The sequence below is a fragment of the Spodoptera frugiperda genome, chromosome 17, assembly GCF_023101765.2.
Source record: "Spodoptera frugiperda isolate SF20-4 chromosome 17, AGI-APGP_CSIRO_Sfru_2.0, whole genome shotgun sequence".
NCBI classification, from domain to species: Eukaryota; Metazoa; Arthropoda; class Insecta; order Lepidoptera; family Noctuidae; genus Spodoptera; species Spodoptera frugiperda.
The window spans coordinates 3122991-3145688 of record NC_064228.1 but is presented as its reverse complement, the minus strand read 5'-3'; the positions used below and the strand labels follow the sequence as shown (position 1 = coordinate 3145688).

General features: G+C 37.9%; 1 protein-coding gene across 2 annotated transcripts in view; it reads right to left on the bottom strand.

Moving 5' to 3' along the window:
* Window positions 1-819: 819 nt before the first annotated feature.
* LOC118276693 (sex peptide receptor) overlaps window positions 820-22698 on the bottom strand; it is a 320099-nt gene continuing 298220 nt past the window's right edge. For both annotated transcript variants that reach the window (XM_050699791.1, XM_035595133.2), the window contains 3 exons: window positions 18855-18955; window positions 3106-3244; window positions 820-2522 (listed from right to left, as the gene is read on the bottom strand). In XM_050699791.1, the coding sequence (XP_050555748.1) occupies window positions 1974-2522; window positions 3106-3244; window positions 18855-18955 (789 nt within the window). In that variant the 3' untranslated portion in view covers window positions 820-1973. The remainder of the gene's footprint in view (window positions 2523-3105; window positions 3245-18854; window positions 18956-22698) is intronic.

Sequence of the window (22698 nt, the reverse complement as noted above, 5' to 3'; positions counted from 1 at the left end):
TCTGATACATTATTTGATCATTTACCTATTGTATATATATGTAGGAACAATGTAACGAAAATACGACGTCAAAACTATGGGACAATAAAACCAATTTGTAAAGAATATAAATTAAAAAAGTACTGTTTCAAACATAGTGCCCACATATGTACACTTACAATTTTGAAATAATGCTTCTATACAAATCCGAAATAATCTTTAATTTAATTTGTTCAAATAAAAAATAAATAAATAACTTTGATGCCACAGGATCCCTAGACTACATTGGAATAAATTAGTACTTTGATTTAACGTGTAACTAGTATCGTATTAGAGCATTGTCTAGTGTGAGCGAGGACACTCGCTGTGTGGAGTGTAGCCAGACCAACATGCTGCCACACATTTTGATCTTCAATATAATCTGACAGTTTATAATATGCCTGTTTACACAGTTCACGCTTTATACAAGATTTAAATTTTTTCTCGTTCAGATTCAGTATGGTGGTTGGTAGTTTATTGTAACACTTAACACAAAATCCCAAAGGATTTCTGCACTTTGGACAATCGGAATTGCGGTATAGCTAACTTATTTTTACCTCTCGTATTAAAATTGTGTCTGTCGCTTCTTTTTTCAAACAATTGTTGATTTTTTCTCACGTACATAATATTTTCGTAAATGAATTGAGAAGGCACTGTAAGAATGTTTATAGTTTTAAATAGTTCTCTCAAAGATTCGCGACGGGGCAAGTTATATATTGCTCGAATAGCTCGCTTTTGCAAAATGATTCTACATCCGCAGTTCAACGATTCTCATGGAATGGAATAAAATAAAACACAGTATATTATACAATTTATTTATTTAATAATATGCACCTAATATAATGTTCAATCCGCCATGGTCCGAATCAATTTACAAAATTGCTTTACATTTTAAATTAGGTCCTATTACTGTCGCTGTAAAGTTTATTTTAGGATTTTATCTAATAGAACGTTAGTGTCAAGACAACAGCGATTGTCGCGCCACTGTTGTGCGATTGTGGGGCGATTGTAGCGCGATTGTTGAAAGATTTGTCTTACCAAGTCTTGTCCTAACGTTAAGCTCTATTTTGTCCTAAGTTCTAATTTCAAATATTTCTACTATTTAAATAAGGAAGCAATACAAACATTAATAACATAGTTTACACATAAACATTTAGTACCATTTCATATTTTATATAAATACTTACACATTTTTATACATTTATCTACTTTTTTATTAATTTAATCAATAAAGTATTATTATTTTTATATAAATTTTACAAATACCTTATAAATCGTTCATGTTTATCCTAAAAATAAATTGTACATTTAATAAAAGCACATTCAGAACTAAATTATTGTTTATATTTATTATATTTTTCGTTTTATAATATTTACAAAATGTATAATTGTATTTTATTGTATAGTGATACTTTTCCGAAATGGGGGCTCGCCATTTGAAGGCTGTGGGATCAGCTAATCAATTTATTTAAATTATTTATTTAACATTTAACAAATTTAATTTATTTCTTATTTTATGATCAGGTAATCTCACAGCCACGAAAAAGTACCCAAAAATTATATATCAACAAATTTATACAATAAGCAGAATGTAAATGCAAATTATACATTACTAATTCTACATTTTATTACACAATCCCTAATTGTTGTATAAACATTAATTTTTCAAACATCGGTTTTATACAAATGTTATACATTTAGTAGAAAATCGTCGCTTTATGTATGTATAAGTATACACTTATGAACGAAAATGTATTCTAAACTTGTATACAAACTAAAAAAAGAGACAAATGAAAAAATACACCTTTACAATAGGAAGGATAAATCGTTCGAAATATGTTAAGTTCAGAAAATAAATTGTTCATTGATATGTCCCTAGTACTAGATACATAGACAGAGATAAACAAATCAAAAACCTTACTCTATCATAAGAATATTTACAAGAGCACCGTGATTTAGAGCACGGTCTCATTAGTGCATGTCCTGGGGCCGTTTACCAAGGAGTATCTACTGGACCCACCATTCTTGCGGCTGGTCACAGCCCCTCTAATAAACAATTCCTTAAAAGTCTCCCTAAACTGCCTAGACATACCACAGTAAATAGCAAAATTAATAGGATAAGAGACTAAAATAAAGAAATTTGTTATAAGGATCAAAATGTTGGCTATATAGTAATCTAGGATCTCAACTATGGTGCTTGATATTATATGGAGAATGGTGACCACTGCCACGGGAATTTCGACTAAAAGGAAGACTGTTACAACGACAATAAGCATCAGAGTTGTGCAATTGGAGTCTCTTAGTTTTCTGCACTCGGATTTTCTGTTTTCTTTAAAGAGTCTTTGCCTGTTGATCTGGGCGGTCCTCATTGCTCTGAAGAGGAGGACGTTGAGGACCACCAGGGAGGTGCAAGGTATGAGGTGCACGAAGAGGACTCGGAAACCGTAGTAAGTTATGAAGTAGGCATCCAGAGATATCGCCTGCACCCACGGAGCCATTTCGATCTGTAATAGAGAAAAAATATTGTTGAATAATTTATTTTTAATTGAATTAGTCTAGACCACACGAGCAATCTTGGTTTAATGTCAAACATCTCTAATAAATAGCTTATTTTGTAGTAAAGTTTCTTACTACTAAATAGGACCACTGACCGCTCCTACTCCCGCTCTTCGACCCGGAGTCCCGTCATTCTTACCATCAGTCCTTATCAAACAATTGTCAGAATGGTCAACTTGCTAGGTAGTCCGCAGCCCCGGATCGGGCATCAGCCCTGCTGGACAGATGGGGCCCTCTGTGCTGGACTGATGGCTCTTTGAGGGTCTGGTTCTTCTACACCTAGATACACTTGGAGTCACTGAGACAACGAAGTAAGTGGCAAGTCCTGTCATCATCTTTTCCACTTGGCGTTCCATAGTCTTTGCAGTGAAGAAAAAGACGTTACGATATTATATCACAAAAAGCTGACGACGTACTTGTAACTTCTCACATTTGGCTCAGTGTTGGTGGTGTCCCTGGGCAGCGATTGCTTACCATCAGCTAATCCATTTGCTTGTTTGTACCGCCTTATCCCATAAAAAAGGTACTTACTCTGCAGACTTCTTCGAAGTGTCCTCGCCAGACTGTGATCTGTGGCACGTATCGACGGTCGAAGAACCTGGGCAGCTGATGAAGGAAGGCAGCCACGCCAATGTACACCAGGCACTTCATCACTCGGGGCATTGTGCACCTGCGGAGGTCAAGTTATAATGGTTATTTGTGGTACAGATATAGCTGGATCATTTCTAGCTTCAAAGTGATAAAATAATCTGGTTTTATGAATAGGTTTCTGTAACTAGTTACAATGTACATAGCCTAACACTTTTTGGTCATCAGACTGTTCCAAATTTCATCTAGATCCTTTCAGCCGTTTTGACATGAAAGAGTAAGAAACAAAAAGACATACAAAGTAGGGTAAAATTAATTTATTTATTAGCTCTTCATGTACATATATTATCTGTACAAGGTGGGCTTAATGCCGTAGGTATATTCTATCTTTCAGGAGGTAAATGCATTTGATTAATTATGATCACGATTATAAAAAACGGAGTAGTCAAAGTACTTTAAAATTTGAGATTAAGAGAAAATAAACAAATAGATAAATAAATAAATGAACCAGTTAACTTTTGAACTTGAGTTCAAACCAAATTTTATCAAACTAACCATCAAATTATGTTCCCAGCCTACGTTCGAAAATTCGCAAGAAATAAATCGATTCACGTAGTTTATCTAATGTGGGTGTATTAAAATGACCCAGCCTACATTCCAGCCCACTATCTATAGAGAAGTAAGTCGTAAAGATGTTGTAATATCGATTTTCAGAAACCCCACAAACAGTAATATTCGGGATCGCGTGGGCTTGTAATTCTGCCTACGCTCTAACGTAGGATTATCCAATAGTAGAGGTCATTACGGTCAAATTAAATTATTATTTTGGAGGTTTACGATCAATAACTGTAAGTTTACGCTCGCTTTCCTGTAGTCTTAGTACGAGTTTGCGTTACGTTTAAAGTACAGTTAATTCAAACGTAAAGTCTCTTTAACTTTAGTCTCGTTTCAGTAAACGAGAGCGGTTATGGTTGATTTAGTAATTGTTGTTTGGTTGATGGAGTTTCTTGCTCGTTCTTCTTCATAGGAATCTACACTTTGGAACGAGCAAATAGCTTCACCAGAGGACTGACCGACAGACAGATGTTATTAATATTATTATATTTGCTTTGACGTTCAAAAGTGCCTTCCTGGTCTAATTGAAATAAATGATTTTGACTTTGACTTTATTTGAGCCGGCCAATCAGAGCGCCGAACGCGCTCTCGTTTCGGTTATTTTAAAAGTAAGGCAAACTCATACTTAGCCTACTGGTGTCGTAGTGGCCTGAAGGTTCAAGACGCCCGCTTCTAATGCATGAGAGTGTGGGTTTGGCAAATAATAACATGACATTTTCAGAGTTATATGTACTTCCTAAGATTATTTACACACCACTGACAAACAGTGAAGGAAAACATCGTGGGGAAATCTGGGTTTATTATATTTAATTATTGTAAGTTTGGAATCGCCAACCCGCTTTGAGCAATTGTGGTGATTAATGCTCTAACCTCTTCCTTCTCCTTAAAAAGTATCCTGGAAATCTTCCCTAAAGATATCCTGATCCTTGACTTTTTTAGCATGAAACACCAGAGGCGTTACAAGTGCGTTTTCGGCCTTTTGGGGGTTATGAATTTTAGGGTTGTTGGGGAATCGGGGATTGGGAAGATTGGGAAGGGGGAATTGGGCCTCCAGTAAAATCTCACTCACACAACGAAACGCAACGGTTTTTGGTGAGGCCGTGATATCACTCCGGTCGAGCCGGCCCATTCGTGCCAAAGCATGGCTATGGAAATCTTAAAGATATCATCAAATTTGACCTCAAAAAGGCCCACATTTTTCCGACTAATTCCCCAGTAACGTGTTCATTTTCCCAATATTCCATGATGACCAATAAACAGCCGGTACACCACTCAACCGTGGATGTATTTGACCATATTTTATGGGCCATAAAACAGTTCAACGTCTGTCAGCAATTTCTTCGATTTACGTCAGCTTTTTTATTGGTAAACTTAATGAGTTTATTGGTAGAAATATTTGTTGTTTATTATATCGTTTTATTATTTGTCGTATCGTACTGAACGAATTCTCTGTTTACAAGGATGTGAAAAAAGATCGGGAAAAGATCCGCTTTTGATAATTTTGAATCTACTGTCAGTTGCTTTGTAAATAAATTAACGATACAAAAATCGGTAGAACAAAGATGTGTTATGTAGCTATGCTACGAAGATGTAATAGCTAAGCTATGAAACTATGTGACCGTTTCCATTGATACTAAGCTATGTAGCTGTGCGAGGAAGATACGCAGCTCGAGTATGCGATGTATCGATAGTAGGGAAGCCATTCATAGCACGCATATTTTCATATAAAAAACATAGCTTAGCTGAGTCCGTTGCCACCAGTGCTAAGCTATGTGTACCAATTAATATGTTTGGTGTAAGCCAAATGTATACAGCAACGTAGCATAGCACATCTGGTGGAAAAGCACCGTAAATATTATCATCATCATCATCAGAGAGACGTCCACTGCTATACAAAGGTCTCCCCTAGTCCTCCACGTAGAACGACAAGCCGCCAAGTAAATACTGAGTAATATTAAGTACTAGAGATTCTTTTTGCGTCGTGTATACTTTTATTTTTATTTTATTTTTAGTTTTGAAAAAGCTACTCGGTATCCCACGTTTTGCCTTTCAGAAAATAAGTTATGTCTGGCAGCCCTGGGCTCTTACTCACGAGTTCTAAACATTAAGTATGGACTAAAGTTAAATTTATAAACAGCTTTAAATAAATAATAACTACATCCACATAATCCCTAACATGGACGACTCCAAAAAAAGGAAATTCAGTATCACGACATAATTTTTATTCCATTCACCTTAAAGTGACCCTACACGCGAAAATTCCTGACAAAAATGCAAATCAACGTACTCTAAATTGTCGAATTTCGTCAGGCAATTTTTGACTGTACCATTATGACTTAAAGTCGAAATTTCTTTGAAGAATGGTGTATGTTGACTTGCTGGTAGCTATTGTAATATACTTTAGGTAGTGTAATCACTTATTCATTTGATAAGGGTAGAGAAAGTGCCAAAGGTATGACGGAGGGTAGGCTGTATTCAAAAGTGTGTTAAGGACAGGTAGGACCGAAGTAAGTGTACTTATATCTTTGGAAAAATATCTTAGCAAATGGTACCGTGTAAATATACAATACACACTATATACATAAATACAATACTTATATTTTTTATGTGTACGGATCTGTTAGGTTGCTTTTCCATTAGAAATGTGCTATGAAGCTATGCTACGAAGATGTAATAGCTAAGCTGTGAAACTACGTGACCGTTTCCACCGATACTAAGCTACGTAGATGATGGGCCGCCGCAAAGTAGTTGTGCGAGGAAGACGAGATTATGCATCTTTCCATATAAAAACATAGCTTAATTAAGTCCGTTTCCACCAGTACTAAGCTATGTGTACCAATGAATATGATTGGTGAAAGCCAAACGCATTCACAGCAACGTAGCATAACACATCTCTGGTCAAAAAGCACCCAAAACTTGTCACAATTTTTAAAAAGATAAACTTAAATGATTTCAGTACAAGACAAATACTTAAAAGATAGAAACGTCCGCGTTACAATACAAATCCTTATTAATAAAGATTAGTAAAGCGAGTCGTAGTATCTTTATCTTTATTTTTTCCTGTTAACGTTTGTAAAGAGATTTAGCGAAAATATAATTTCGCACCGTCCTGTCCATAGAAAGAATGAATTATTACATGAAAGAAAGGTCTTAAAAGCTATTTTAATGGAGTTTAGCCTGTAAGCAATTGAATCACGCGGGGTTGCCATACTTTAGGTCACCTTTACAACGTTTTAGGGAGTTTTTTGGTCTATTTCCCAGGTTTTTTTTTAGTGTAATTTTTGTAAAGAGTTTATTAGATTTCTTTTTATGGGGATCGTAAAATGTTCTTTAAGCTATTAGTTGTACGTCTAATAGAGTATGACCTTATTTTGTTTTACCGGGGAAAATCAACCAATCACTTTTCCCGCCTTGGGCGAGAGGGAGTGTCAGACTACTCTTGCTTTACTCCAGCCGGAGCTCCGGTAAACCCGCTAGGTAGTCCGCAGCTCCGGGTTAGGCTTCAGCCTGATTAGGCCCTATATGTGGTGGTCTGATGGCTATTTGAAGCGCGCGGTACGCGACGCCGTACGCACAGGATAGGATATTAATTAGTTAGTGTCACACCATTAGACGTTTAGTTTTTGACAGCTACAGTGATTGGACAGAAGTTTTCTTCCTATATTAGCCCCATCTGGTAAGTAAAAATACGGAAGCTCCCATTGAAAAAGTCGAGTGATTAACATCAAGGAGATACTCACTCGACTTCGGAACGAGAAACTAACTCCACAAAAGTACTGACAGACATTATTCTTCATATTTCTCACTTCCAATAGCATTCTTGTTAGTTCTATTGAAATACAAACTTTGCCTTTGTAGTTTAACACCTGCAAAGGACACGTTGCTTTGTCAAACTCGATACACATTGCAATTGTTAATCCGTTTCGATTCGCACAGCATTCGATTACAATCGATTTGAACGTAGCTGTGTATCGATAGTCCAATGTTTCCATGCAGAATTATTATAGTTCTCGATTAAGCTAAAGACTCTTTGACTGGCATTTTGTTTTGAGGGGAGAAAAACATTCAATAACTTAAAAGTGTAGTGAGAGGGAGTGTCAGACTCTCACTAACTAAAAATCACTGCCAAAAGTTGACAGCAATTTAAGGAAAATTAACGTCATTATAAGGGCCGGGGCCCTCAAACAAGGGCCCGCTGTTATAGCATCGGTAAGTCCTCTTGATTGAGAGACAGAACGAGAAAAAAATTGATGATTGGGCCCCTAAAAAAACATACTTAAACATATTTTTATACGGGGTTCTGCTAAGGATCGCTATGAATATTAACACGCTAGTGATAATGGCACTATGGCAATAACCTAGATACTTTTATCTTGGTATCACGAACGAAGCCGCGAGCAGCAGTTAGTTTGTAAACAACTTTTAAGGCCAACCCACAGCGCTGAATGTCTAACATAGTCCGTAACAAACATGTTTGGACAAGAGCTCTCTCTCAATTAACTTTAATTTGTTATTATTAGTCTTACGTCTTACTGCTTGCATTCAGGATATTGCAACCGTTTGCTCGTCCAATATTAGCTAGACTTGGGTGCAGTTTTGTTGTTATTAAACTTTATTTTGTAAATATTAAAGTCGTATTTCCTTTGAGAAATCAAATCATGCATCATCAGCCTCTAAGTTCATACTGCTGACCAAAGGCTTCTTCTCTCACGGAAATGTTATGAGCATTAATCACCACGCTTGCTCAAGTTCAAAATTATAAGCCCAGGTTTCCTCATGACGTTTTTCTTCGGGGTGTTTTTTAGTCAGTAAGAGTCTGACATTCCCTCTCGCCTCGCCTAAGGCAGGAGAAGCCATGGGATGTTTCCCTAAAAAAACCTTCTCAATCCTCGACAAAACCTCAATAAGACTTTTCTGACCCAGGACCCAACGCCGAGACCTCGAGTTCGGCAGTCACCTTAGTGACTATTCCACAAACGAGGTCGGTTGGAAGACTTGCATGCGGTGCTCATCTCATCAAGCCTAATTTATTTTTATAGAACACGCCGGTAATCGAGCAGACGTATCACCTGATGGTCAGCAATCGCCGCCGCCCATGGACACTTGAAACACCAGAGGCGTAAGTGCGTTGTCGGTCTTTTGGGGGTTAGGAATTTAAGGGTTGTTGGGGAATCGGGGATTGGGAAGATTGGAAAGGGGGAATTGGGCGTCCGGTAACCTCACTCACACAACGAAACACAACGCAACCGTTGTTTCACGTCGGTTTTCGGTAAGGCCGTGGTATCACTCCGGTCGAGCCGGCCCATTCGTGCCGAAGCATGGCTCTCCCACACTTAAATAAAATAAATAAGCCTGAAGAAAACTATAAGCTTGCAAATAGTTAATTCACAGGTACCTATCATAAGTTATCTTAGTAACAAAACAAATGAACTAGATAGTGTATCCAGAGTCTAATTGAAAATATGTAAATGACTTCTCTATATTAAAACCGCGGTCTCAATCTACTTAGTTGCATAATTTTATTCAGGCGAAGGGAGTTACCATCGCGTCGCATCAAACTATACTACTGACAAACTTATTCAACCAATTTACAATCTTAAGTCAAAGAGATAAGGTGGATAATCAATTGGCGAAGTTTGAAAGTTTGGTATATTTTGATGTGCAGTGGAAAATCTCTCGGGAGAGGGAATGAAAAGGGGCGAGAAAAGACGGCATTATTTGCACGAATGCGGTTGTTTTTAGGGTTCCGTGTCCTAAGGGTAAACGGGAACCCTACTAGGACTTCCTTGTCCGTCTGTCCATTTTTCTGTCTGTCTGTCACCAGGCTGTATCTCATGAAGAGTGATACTAAAACTGTTGAGAACAGATGACGTATTTCTGTTGCCGCTATAACATCTGTTTTTGTAAACGTTGTCCCACACTAGATGATTTTAATGCTGTATTAAGAAATAATTCGAATTAATGTTGAGAGAGCCACGCTTTGGTACGAATGGGCTGACTCAACCAGAATGCCACGGCCTTACAGAAAACCGACGTGAAACAACGCTTGCGTTGTGTTTTGTCGTGTGAGTGAAGTTAATAAAAAGTTAAGTTAAAGCTCAATTATTAGCTTCACTCATACGACGAATCCGGCGACCGCTCCTCTATCTCCCCAATTCCCAAATTCTTAGTACTCAACATTCCTAACCCCAAAAGGCCGGCAATACTTTTCTAATTCCTCTGATGTTGCGGGTATCGATAGGCCGTGTGCTCGTTACGGCTAACGAGCACAGGTTTTTTTATTGAGACAAGCCGGCGCTTGTCTCAATAAAAAAAAGAATAAATGACCAAAATGGTACGGATGCCTTCGTGCGATAGTCCGACTCGCACTTGGCCGATTTTATTTAATCCGTCCGTCTAGCAAGGCTTTAATCCACTCCGTTGGGGAATTCGCTGCGATTTTATTTTGATAAAATTGTTAGGTGCTAACGTTTTAGTTACCTAGTGTTTTAAATACATAGTTTTTTTTTGTTCATAGATTTTTTTAAGGGACCCCCCCTTTTTAAATATGTAATTTCTACATTAAAACTTACCTAGAAGTGATGTCACGCGATATTTCAAATCAATGTAACTTCGAAAGTATTTCATTCTAAAACAATTAAAAAATACGTGTCTAATATTTTAAAATAATCTACAAGACGGACATTAAAACAAAAAATAGTCATATACTCAATTATCAACACTCAATTACGAAATCTATTCCCTCAACTTTACAGCACAAAATTGCCCAAACATGAATCGTTTATTTAATATCTTATTTAGAATTCACAATAAATCTTCCTGTAGGTGCTAAGCAAGCCGTTAAATTCCTTCAGAGGATGCTGAACAAAGGGCCGTGCCTAATTCAGGTCCTTAGGGATACGCGTGAGGGAACGAACTTCCTCACGCCCCAGCCGACGCGAAAGACACTCCGGGCGTCGGGGATCGCGTGACGATCTCCGGCCACCGTAAGTGCGGGTCTGCGGACGGCGAGCAAGGGTAGCTCGCCGCCCGACCAGAACCAGACCCGTGCGTGCGGCGCGTTGCGTTCCGCGCGCGCCTCAAAGAGCCATCAGACCACCACAGATGGGGCCCAGTAGGGCTGATGCTTAATCCGGAGCTGCGGACAACCTAGCGGGTTTACCGGGGCTCCGGCTCGATACCCTTAGGCTGATTTTATATCTACGCGTTTCGACAGCGCGGCTGAAACGCGCGTTCGGATTTGTTCGGGGTAATAGTTGCGTTTCATAGTCATGTCACCGGAAAATAACAAGATCCGTAAGTTTATCAATTTACTAGGAAGTTTATAAACTTTCGTAGGATTCTAAAATGGAGATAAATTGTAGGTAGGAGAAATGACACGTGACAGTCAACCAATCAGATCGCGCGTAGCGTTTGGTTACTGCTTACTTATTATTTTACGAGTGAGTTCAGTAAGTTTATCAATTTACGAAAATGTGGACGTAAAATATTACAATTTATCTCCCGTTTAGAATCCTACGAAAGTTTATAAACTTCCTAGTAGATTGATAAACTTACGGATCTTGTTATTTTCCGGTGACAGTCTCGCGCTTGAACAGGGGCCTTAGTCTGCTATTACAATTGTGTCAGAATGGTCGATCATTGATCAGTGCAAGAGGGACGGAGCTATGTAGGTTGTATAGCTCCGTCTCTCTTGCACTGCTCAATGATCGACCATTCTGACACAATTGTAATAGCAGACTAAGGGCCCAGCGCTGTTGAGTAAACGCGCGTTTGTATACAGAAGCGAAACGCGCGGTACTAATCTCGTTTTTCATTCAGCAAAACGCGCGCTGCTAACAGCGGCACTGCTCAACCGCGTAGTTATAAAACCAGCCTTATATTCACGGAAACGCGTTCCGGTTATTTTTCATGATAATCATAACGCTTACGGACGATGAATTTTAGTGAAAAATAAATGTGTCTCTATGACTGTGCTGGGAATTTCCCTAAATGAGGTTTTTATTCACGAAAAGGGACTCTAAATAATGATTGTTTAGGTTTTCTTTTGCTTGTGTTAAATTATGGAGGTGTCTATTTATTACTGTTTTTATTTAATAGTATTGAGTAGAAATGTTTTATGGAACGATAATATAATAGCAATATCAGATAAAAAGATATCCTATTACCCAAGTCAGCTTATACTCTGTCTGTATAACAAATTTCATCAAAATTCGTTCAGTAGTTTCAGCGTGATTGACTTTCAAACATCTAAACAAATAAACTTTCACATTTATAATATTAGTGTGATTTTACAATAAATAAAAAAAAAAACTAAATAAACAAAAGACAGTCTCAAAACGACAAGGACAGGAATATATTGTGCTCTCGTTCTATTTTATACAGTTCTTTTTGCATAGATGGAAACAAAACCCGTGCCTAACTCAGGAATCGAGTCCAGACCTTTCCTTGTCTCATCAATCAAGTTTGACGACTATAATAAAAATTTAATCCATCCAATAATAAATAAATAACTTTCACAAAATTACAGCTTAATCAATTTTGTGTCATGCGAAAATCGTTATTAATTTACTTGTATTAAGATTGATTATAGGTATTTCAGGACACCTGTTTGGGACAGGTTTACACTTGTCAAGCCCGATTAATGTATATAAGTATAATTTATTACATAGTTATATTCGCAACTGGGCTTGATTGACTGGGACATCAATTGTATTAATAAAACATATTTATATATTTGGCAATTAGTTTTATATGACACGTTTCAATGGTGTTATATTTTTATTCCAATATACATTTTTTTAAAGGGGTAATGTAATATCATCCAATGAAATCTCTCGTCTTGGGCTTAGCGAGAGTGAGAGTGTCAGACTCTTACTGACTAAAAACCACATCGTTCCTACACCTGCTTGTGGAACCGGAGCCCTGGTAACCCTCTAGGTAGTCCGCAGCTCCGGATCAGGCATCAGCCCATTGAGCCCCATCAGGAATAGAAGATGTAGCCTGATTTTACAATACCGCCACGTTGACTACAAGTTGCATATAATAGTACATACCTATATCAGAAAGAAGAAAGAAAGAAAAAAAAATACATTTATTCGACAGAAGACGACGCACAGATTATTTAAAAAAAAACATAAATACTTAAATAATACAAAGTAACAATACTTAATAAACTTAAAAGAGTAACGACAAGAGCAAAGAAACAGGAAAACAGGGCATCAAAATTAAGATTATCTTGGAAATTAACCACACAGTCTACAAAAATACACCACCTCTACATATCCTTCAGAAAATAAAATAGGTACAACACATTGAAAATCTTACTGAAATCAATAAAACATAAATAAATCCAACAAAATTTTGTCCCAACATCGCTCGGTCCGAGCGATCCGTCCGAATATACTCAACCAATTTCAACATTAATAAAATACAATTTCATAATAAAACATTTTCATTTTAAAATGTACTGGAAAGATGGCCGATTTCAGCTGAAGTGGGAATAAATGTAATTATTTTCAGGTCCGTTTCAGGCGACCCAGTTTGTACCTGTCCGTAGAATGTCCGACAACTTTTTGTACCTGATTACTTTTAAGAGAGGGCTGTTTTTTAATTGCAAATGTTATTTTTGTAATATTAGCTTCTGCGAACGGCTGCGTTCGCATTCCCGTGGAATAAAAATTAACCTCATCATCATCATTGCCTGTTCTCGTCCACTGCTGGACATAGGCCTCTCTAATGGCACGCCACTGAGCTTGATCTTCATCTCTAATCTCTACGCATCCAACCACTACCAACCACCCTGCGATTATTGTCACTCCACCTAGCTGGAGGGCGCCCTACATTACGCTTACTTAGTCGCGGTCTCCACTCTAATTGAGATAGTGGTCAAGCGTGAACCTATAGTTAATAAAAAAAGAACACGTTTACACCAACGGTCATCGTTTCATCGACAAATGTGACTAGCCCACTGCCATTTCAGCTTGCTAAAAATTAACCTATGTGTAAAATAGACTAACCCACTAAGCAGGAGATATTGTAGTGCACAAGTGTGTGCGCAAATACACTTGCATTCTCTATTTCCTCACTCTCTAAACCGATGAGACGGTAGACCGACATAACCGGAGAGAGATCAGGCGCAGGACCAACGGCTTTACGTGCTTTTCGAGGCACGGGGGTGAGACACAGCACCGGGCTAATAAGGGCAATTCAGTTCATGATTATAACACAACGTCACGCTATTTTATTCCCAAAGGGGAAGGCAGAGGTGCACATTACGGCACGTAATACCACTGTACAATATACACCCACTTTTCACCATTTGTGTTAAAAGTCCCATGTAATAGGGGGTGAGCCTATTGCCATATACTGGGCACAATTCCAGACTCTAAGAACTGCTACTGAGAAATGGTCGAAAAACCTAAAAAAGCCCAGTAATACTTTGCCCGACCCTAGAATCGAACCCGAGACCCCTTGACTTACGAGGCTATAAGTTTATGATTACTCCACTGCCAAATATGTATAAATAAGTAGACTATTTAGAAAACAGTTTCAATCGTTACATCGAAGTAATAAAACGAGCATTCCGTTTACTTTGGCGGAAAAAAATACATAAAAACGTGATAAAACTATTTATAGTTAATTTACTGTTTTATATCTGTTTATCTACTGGCCAGGTAGAATGGTTTGTCCGTCTGTGTGTTATGGCATTTAATATTATTATGCGGTGTTGGGTATATGCTTTGTAGATTTTTCTCTTTGAGCTAATTTGAACACTCTTTACAAATTTGGTGTTATAACAGCCGCGGTACATGTCCGTAACATTCCTAGACAACCTACAACATTTCAGGTCTTCTGTGATCAAGGAACATGGAGCCAATCATACAGAATTTAATACTTGATTTTCTTTGAAAATGTATTTTTTTTATTGTCTGTTATTGTATTATAACTTTCTTGAGACATACTAAATTAATTATTATGTTATCGGCTTACCCACGTAACTGTTTGACGAGGAACTCGACTAGTTTCAAGCCACCCTAGAGGCTCATATTCATGAGCAGCATTCCAATGTCTGTTATTGTTGAAATATTATTTGTATTTTGCTTCTGTAGACTAGTAATACATGTAGTTTCATTTAAATCATATGAGTGATCTCCATACTGTATAAATATAATAATGGCTAAGTTTATGAGTAAAACCTTTTCATATTATACCTATATTACAGCTTTTAAGTAGACAATATATGAGATATTGCACATTTATGGAAGCACGACGCTTTTATCTAAGAATCTTATGTGATACTTCATATTCTTTTGTTTCTACGAAGCACCGAGTATTATGACGCCTTTTGTAAAATGATCGTATAAAAATACGAGTGGTGACAAGAGCGACTGATCAGCAAGGTGTTGAGTCCAAGTTCCTGGTTGAGCAAAGTGTTATTATGTTTTTGTGGAGGTTTAAAAGGTGTGATGTTATTTCATATTTACACACACATTAGTGGAGTGGAGATATCAATCATAACTATAAGATCAATATAACTTTTCAAAACAAAATCAAGTTAATTGGGTAGATGATCAATTTTACAGAGTTTAATGTCCGTCTTGTAGATTATTTTAAAATAAGAGACACGTATTTTTATTGTCTTACGAAAACAAATAGTTTCCAAGATATATCGATTTGAAATATTGCGTGACGTCACTTCTAGAAATGACGTGTTTGCTCCCACTCCTAAGGCAGTTGTCCCACCGGCAACGATTAACGAGTAACGAGTAAAGCTAGAACTAGCAACGAGTTAGCGAGACGCGTGGAGCGAGTGCATAGTTCCGATATTTGTGTAGCTCAGCTATAAGCGAGTGTGCGAGTGAGGCGGGCGATTACTCGCATCAGTACGATACGCACTATAGAAAAATGACCATTGGTTGTAGTCTGGCGTAAGTTCTAATCGCTTGGGGAGTGTCGCCGAGCGAGTGTTATCTTTCATAGCTCTTGTCGCTCAGCGACAAACTAGTGAAGCGAGCAATCTCCGGCAGTGTGAACAGTCAGCGATCAACTGTTTGTATATGCATCTCTTTTGTTTACACGGAAAGTATATCTATTGTACGTTTCTTGAGCGAGAAAATAGTCGATAGTTAGTCGTTTTCTCGCCTTTGGTGGGACAACTGCCTTAACTTTGATTCGTTTTATCTAAGTATTGTTCAAAATAAAAAAATACGTGACAAATAATTTTTCAATACCTAAATGACGGACTATATAGATTTTTAATTTTCATACCCCGTTATCATCCCTATTAAACGGAATCAAGATATCTATCAAATATTCGGCTTTCGAACCGTTGCGATTGTTCTAAAGCCGAATAGTAGGAATAATACCGAATGCTGTGCCTTGTTCGCTTTAAGCTAGCATTTTAGTCGAGTAGCGAGTATTTAGTAGCTCTCTCTCGCTTCGATTTTGGGACAGAAGCGAGATAGAGCTACTATGTACTCGTTACTGGACTAAAATGCTAGCGTATTGCGAACAAGGCATTAGGGATAGATGCAAGGTAATCCCATCTCTAGTTGGATAGCTTGATAAGAGGATAGTATGAGTATTTTATGCATGGATAGTTTACATATCGAGAATTTTAATGAGTATAAAATAACCGTCGATTGCGTGGAAAGATTATACAAAGCGAAATCAAGATGTAATGGTTTTATATTGATTGATATGTATAGGTATATAGGGTGACTGGTAATTAGTGAACGATATTTAAACACGTGATTGTACTCATTGTTAGAAACAACTTTACCAAAGAAACTTTTTTTGTATAACGATAACAAAACTTCAAAATTATATTAGCACGCGTGCGTAAAGTTCCGAAATACCTACTTCCGATAACGCGGGCGCAGGCGGCCTGCTGCTAACAGCTGATCATGCGAAAGCACGCGCGCGTGTTATTCTGTCACTGGCTTTGCCCGCGGCCCGTGGGATATAAAGTGACCTATGTGTTATTCCAGACTGTTCTAAATTTCATGCGCCTTCAGCCATTTTGACGTTGTGTAACAAACATACACACAAACTCACAAACATTCGCATTTATAATACGAGTATTAGTAAGATGTGCCTGCCTCGTTGGCCAAGTGGTTGGCAAGTGCAACTGCCGGGCAAGGGGTCTCGGGTTGGATTCCCGCGTCGGGTAAAGTATTACTGGGCTTTTTTCGGTTTTTCGTAAATTTCTCAGTGGTAGCACGGAGTCTGGAAATGTACCCGGTATATGGCAATAGGCTCACCACCTATTACATGGGAATTCCAACATAAATTGTGAAATGTGGTGTACATTGGCATTATGTGCCATAATGTGCACCTCTGCCTACCTCTTCGGGGATTAAAGGCAAGATGTATGTATTGAGGCGTGTTCAAAGGTAACATCTGATAGCTCCCGTTTTCGTGTGACGTCACATACATAGATAACTTAGCCCGGCTTTGTATGTTAATGGTCTTGTGTTAATGGTTAACGACTTCGATAATGGGACCTCCTTTATGTACATATACGTACATAGTTTGTAGTACATAGAGGTGACGGTAATTATGAAGCAATTTCTGTGTGGGAATAACTTAAATAGCTTAATTTAGTAATGGAGGTGAAGATATTTAGTATTTAATTTGACAAAAGTAGCTCGTTTTTAAAAAAAAAGAATCTACGTTTAAAAGAAAAGAAATTTAAGTGTGGAAGAACCATGCTTCGGCATGAATGGGCCGGCTTGACTGGAGTGATACCAAGGCCTCACAGAAAACCGACGTGAAACAACGCTTGCGTTCTGTGCGTGTGGTTACTGAAGGTCCAATTACCCCCCTTTCCAAACTTTCCATTCCGCGATTCCTCAACAACCCTAAAATTCCTAACTCCAAAAGGCAAGCAACGCAGTTGTAACGTCTCTGATGTTTCAGGTGTCCATTTGCGGCGACGATTGCTTTCCATCAGGTGATACGTCTGCTCGTTTATCGGCTTATACTATGAAAACTGACTTCAACCTTTGTTGATGATGAAAAGGACATCTCTATACTCTACAGTTTACTCTCTCTACAGTCATTTATTGAAGGTCAAATAGAGGATTGCTTTATTCATCGATAACCTACAAATGTAGTAGTAGGTTACCGGTAAACAGCGTTCAAATCCAACCAGTTAAATATAGGAATACCACACAGAGATAAATATTAACCCAACTATTTAATTACTTCTCTTTGACATATGAGCTTTCATCGTCAGGGTTTCGTAGAGAAACAGCCTGAGGGACTCCTAAATTTGACGGAGCGGAAGCAAGTTGGGTACTCAAAGAACTATATTTAGTAAAGTTTCTATGTATTTGGCACTTCCATGTTGTAATTTGGGCTAGTTTTCAGTGTAGTTGTGGTTGGTGTTTGACATTCTGTTTAGATGGCAAGGTCATGTGTTTGATTTATAGACAGGGTGATTTTGATTATAGTTAACACATTGACAAATCTTAAATTACTGAGCACCAAAAGACCGGTAATACATTTGTAGCTCCTTAGGTGTTGCTTGTGTCCATGGGCGTCGATAAACAAATGTTTGATAAGTCCGACTCTGGGCTTCTCCCAGTTGTGCAGTCTCTTTTGTGCCTTAAATTCACCGATGGAAGTGGAAACGGTCGCTTTTTTTTCTTCTCCTTTAATAATAACTTCTGATTTATTTTGTTGCGCGATCCAAGACAAGCATTCATGTCTCTGGGACTTCTGTGTTCCGGCATTTTCATGATTGTATTTACTGTAGATCCCAATCATTTGTCGACAGTAGAGACTGTAGCAAAACCATCTGCTCTGTATCTTTCTGATTGGCCGGCACGATTGAACCAACCAATCAGGGCACCGACCGCGCTGTCGTTTCGGTTTCGTTAAACATAAAGCAAACTCGTACTAAGGGTTATAACCTTAAGGAGTTAAGGTTGTGACTGTTCTGGTCAACACCAGTACGGTCTTAAGCAGAGAAGGCCCATATTCCAATAGTTGACTTACACGAACTGTTGACGACTTTATTTCCCATAATTTGCACTATAAAAAGCCATTAGGTAACATCATGAACTCACCACGTCCGCGCGACTGGTGCGTGACACACGTAGATGTAGCGCTGCACCGCCAGAGCCAGGGTCAGCCAGATACTCGCTGTGTGGAACATCGCCGGTATCACCTGCAGACAAAGTGATAAGTCAAATTTAATGATAAATTAATAAATGTTAAGTAATCCTTAACCCTTCGTATGTTTGAAACGTGGATCCACGCGAGACACAATGCGTTTTCTATTGTTGTCTTATATGTGGCATATGAGAGGTTAAAATGGGTACTTTTGAAACGTCGAAACTGAATCGTCTGTCTGTTGTGCGTCAGTAAAGTTAGGTGGTCATTCCAAAATGTAGATTCGCATGCAAAAGAACGAGCAATAAACTCCAACGTTACTCTTTGTGAATAAGAAATTTGGAACAAGGATCGATTATTGTCTGTAATAAGTAATAACACATAGGCTATTATTATTTTGTATACCACGGGATCACGGGCGAAGTCGCTGGTAGAAACTAGTCTATTTCTAAAACAACAATATACTGAATATGCCGCCTAATAATACCGGCCGTAAACATCCAAGAGACATCCGCGATATATCCAGATCATCCAATAACTCTGTTAATTATTATGTTATCGGCTTACTCGCGTAACTGTTTGACGAGGAACTCGACTAGTTTCAAGCCATGCTAGAGGCTTATATTCATGAGCAGCATTCCGCGACACACGACGCGGCGATTGTCGCGCTGCTACTCGATCCTGAGCCTCTAGCATGGCTTGAAACTAGTCGAGTTCCTCATCAAACAGTTACGTGAGTAAGCCGATAACATAATAATTAATTTACTATGTGTCACGAAAGTTATAATATAATAACTTTATTGACAGAATAATCGACTAAACTGATACAACTTATTGATATGTTCACTAGAAGAAGAAGTGATGACGTCACAGGTACAATCGGCCTATTTCCGGCTGTCGAGACGAGTTCCCTTAGGAAATGACGTAGTCGATAGTCTTCTGAACTTAATGGCACTGTGTTCAGTTTCGGGGATACCTACGTATTTTATGCGTAAGTAAGTGTACTAGTTTTTGCTTGTGACTTACTTTGCTTGAACAATGTACATGACATGAAGACATGAAATGTATGATACATGATTTTAAAAAGCTCGTCCATTTTCATTTTTGCCTTGCTGTTGCCCGCGTAAAATAATTACTTTTGATAAAATTTGATATTCGATATCGACTGCACGGTTGGTGCGGTGGCTAGGCAACTGGCTGCCTGCCAAAAGTGCAACGTCTCGCTTTCTATCCCCGAAGAGGTAGGTAGAGGTGTACACTACGGCACGTAATCCCGCTATACATGAATGTACATTTACTTTCCACGATTTGCGTTATAAGTCCCATGTAATAGGGGGTGAGCCTATTGCCATATACTGGACACAATTCCAGACTCCGTGGTACTACTGAGAAATTTTCGAAAAACCGAATATTTATTTATTTATTTATTAATTTACATCAGACTACGAAGGCCCATATCAATACAATAAAATACTAACTAAAACATAAAATATGTTTTAGTATACTAATACTGTACTAAAACATAAAATACTATAAATACATAATACTGATATTAATAAATTAATAAATATAGAATAAAACCCAGCCCTTTGCCAGACCTGGGAATCGAACGGAAGCAGAAATGCATTTTCGAAGGAGACTATAAAAAATCACACATTAAGTAGTTAGTGTTACATTATTATTTATAGACAAAATCCGTCTTAATATTATTATTATGGCTTAGCTGAAACTCAAGGACTCGTTGATCCAAGATTATAATAAGCAATATATTTGTGTTAGCAGTTGAGCTCATCTGAATCTCAATGCTTATAAGATAACGCTTAATCTGGCTTCAGCTCTGGAGCTGTATACGGGCATATTTGAATATTAATAATACGAGAGTGTTCGATAGGAATTGGGTGTTTTATACATATATATTATAACCTCACTCCTGTCTCTCATGGGGGTAGACAGAGACAATGGAACGCCAATTGCTACGAATCTTACATACTCTTTCGCTTTATCAACAGTCATCAGTCTTATCATGCATGCTCGTCGGTTAAGAGTTATTTAAATTGGGGTGTTTTAATCTGTTAATAATATTTTTTCCCTAAAACATTCCCCTCGGTCAATACTATGCTGAAATCCTATACAGGTCAAACTGAGAACCTTATTTTTTTCGGCTGGTTTTTCTATGAAACAAGCCGGTAAACAAGCAGACGGAACACCTCATGGTAAGCAGTCGCCCAAGGACACCCGAAACGCCAGAGGCGTTACAAGTGCGTTGCTGGCCTTTTGGGGGTTAGAAATTTAAGGGTTGTTTGAGGAATCGGGGATTGGAAAAATTGAGAAGGGGGCTAATTGGGCCTCCAGTAACCTCACTAACACAACGAAACACGACGCAAGCGTTGTTTCACGTCGGTTTTCTGTGAGGCCGTGATATCATGGTTCTCTTACACTTTAAGCCTTTAAGACTTCAGTCATTCTGTCTCCTGCGTTAAATTTTAACCAAACAAACAAACTTTCACATTTATAATATTAGCGTGATTACTAGCAAAACAGCAGCAAAAATGAAAAGTTTCGTCATAACAATAGTCAACTTAACAATAAAAACGGATTTCTATAAAACAAGAATCAATCAAGCAAAATGCTTTACGAACGGATTTGAAAGGAATGTTCCAGAAATTGGAATTAAATCAAGTTGCGATTTTAAAATGTTGATTTAAACCATTTCTGATCTCATTTGCTTTAGAGTACCGTATTCAGAAACAGTGCACGGTTGGCGCGGTAGCTGGTGCACGGAGCCACATTTTTCTTTAAATAAAAAAAACCTTTATTTGTTTTACAACAAAAAATATACATACATAAACCCACCAAACTGTTGATGGCGGGAATAGCGCTCTTAATTTTATACCTATAAGTAATATACTATAAACAAATTAAAACTTTACCTTAACAAAAAATAAACGGAAATAACTTCTTAACAAACTATAAACTGACGGACTAAATAGATTTTTTAATTTCCATATACCGTCATCATCCCTATCGTTTTCGATACAAAATCGTTACTAAAGAATAGTTTAAGTAATCATTAAATGTCTCTGAGTGTGGCAGTCAAATTTAAAAAACTAAAGTACGTTCACACTTGTACGTACAGAACCCATCGTTTAACCTACCGACTTACTTAACCGATTTTTTGAATTCGCAAACACCAGTGGACCGATTATACAGAAGTTACAAATTTAATTTTGCAGCTGCGCAAACAGAAATGCCGGAAGAATTTGTTCGGGAAAGTGGTTTTGCGAACTGCAAAAGTGGTTTGCAGTTGGTCTCGCTGAGTCTGCAAGTTGCCGCCGGATTTGAGTTCGAGAAAATATCGGATTTTCTAGTGCTTTTCAACGCTCAAACCGATTCGTAGTTATGCCTAGATTTTACTCGCTTTGTGACTAGTTTTTCTGTCTTAGCGTCGACTATTGAGACTTTTTGCTGAGAAATCTAGGGCTTAATAAGTGAATTAAGTTGTGAAAAGTGCACTTTTTTGTTGAAATTGCAGAAACTTGTTCTTTTTATTATATTTTTGTGCACTCCTTATCTGGTTTTTTAACACATTGAACGCCGTGGTGGTCACCGGTGACCGACGTTAGCGGAGGATTTGCCTTCAACAGTTTTCTATTGGCAGATAAAGACTTAATATTCCATCCAAAGGTTGTCTGGAAGAAATCACCATTATGTTTGTAACCTTATCTACTTAAATGTGTATAATAAAATATATGTACAAATAAATAAATGAAAGCCAGAAAATATCATTATTAGAAAGTC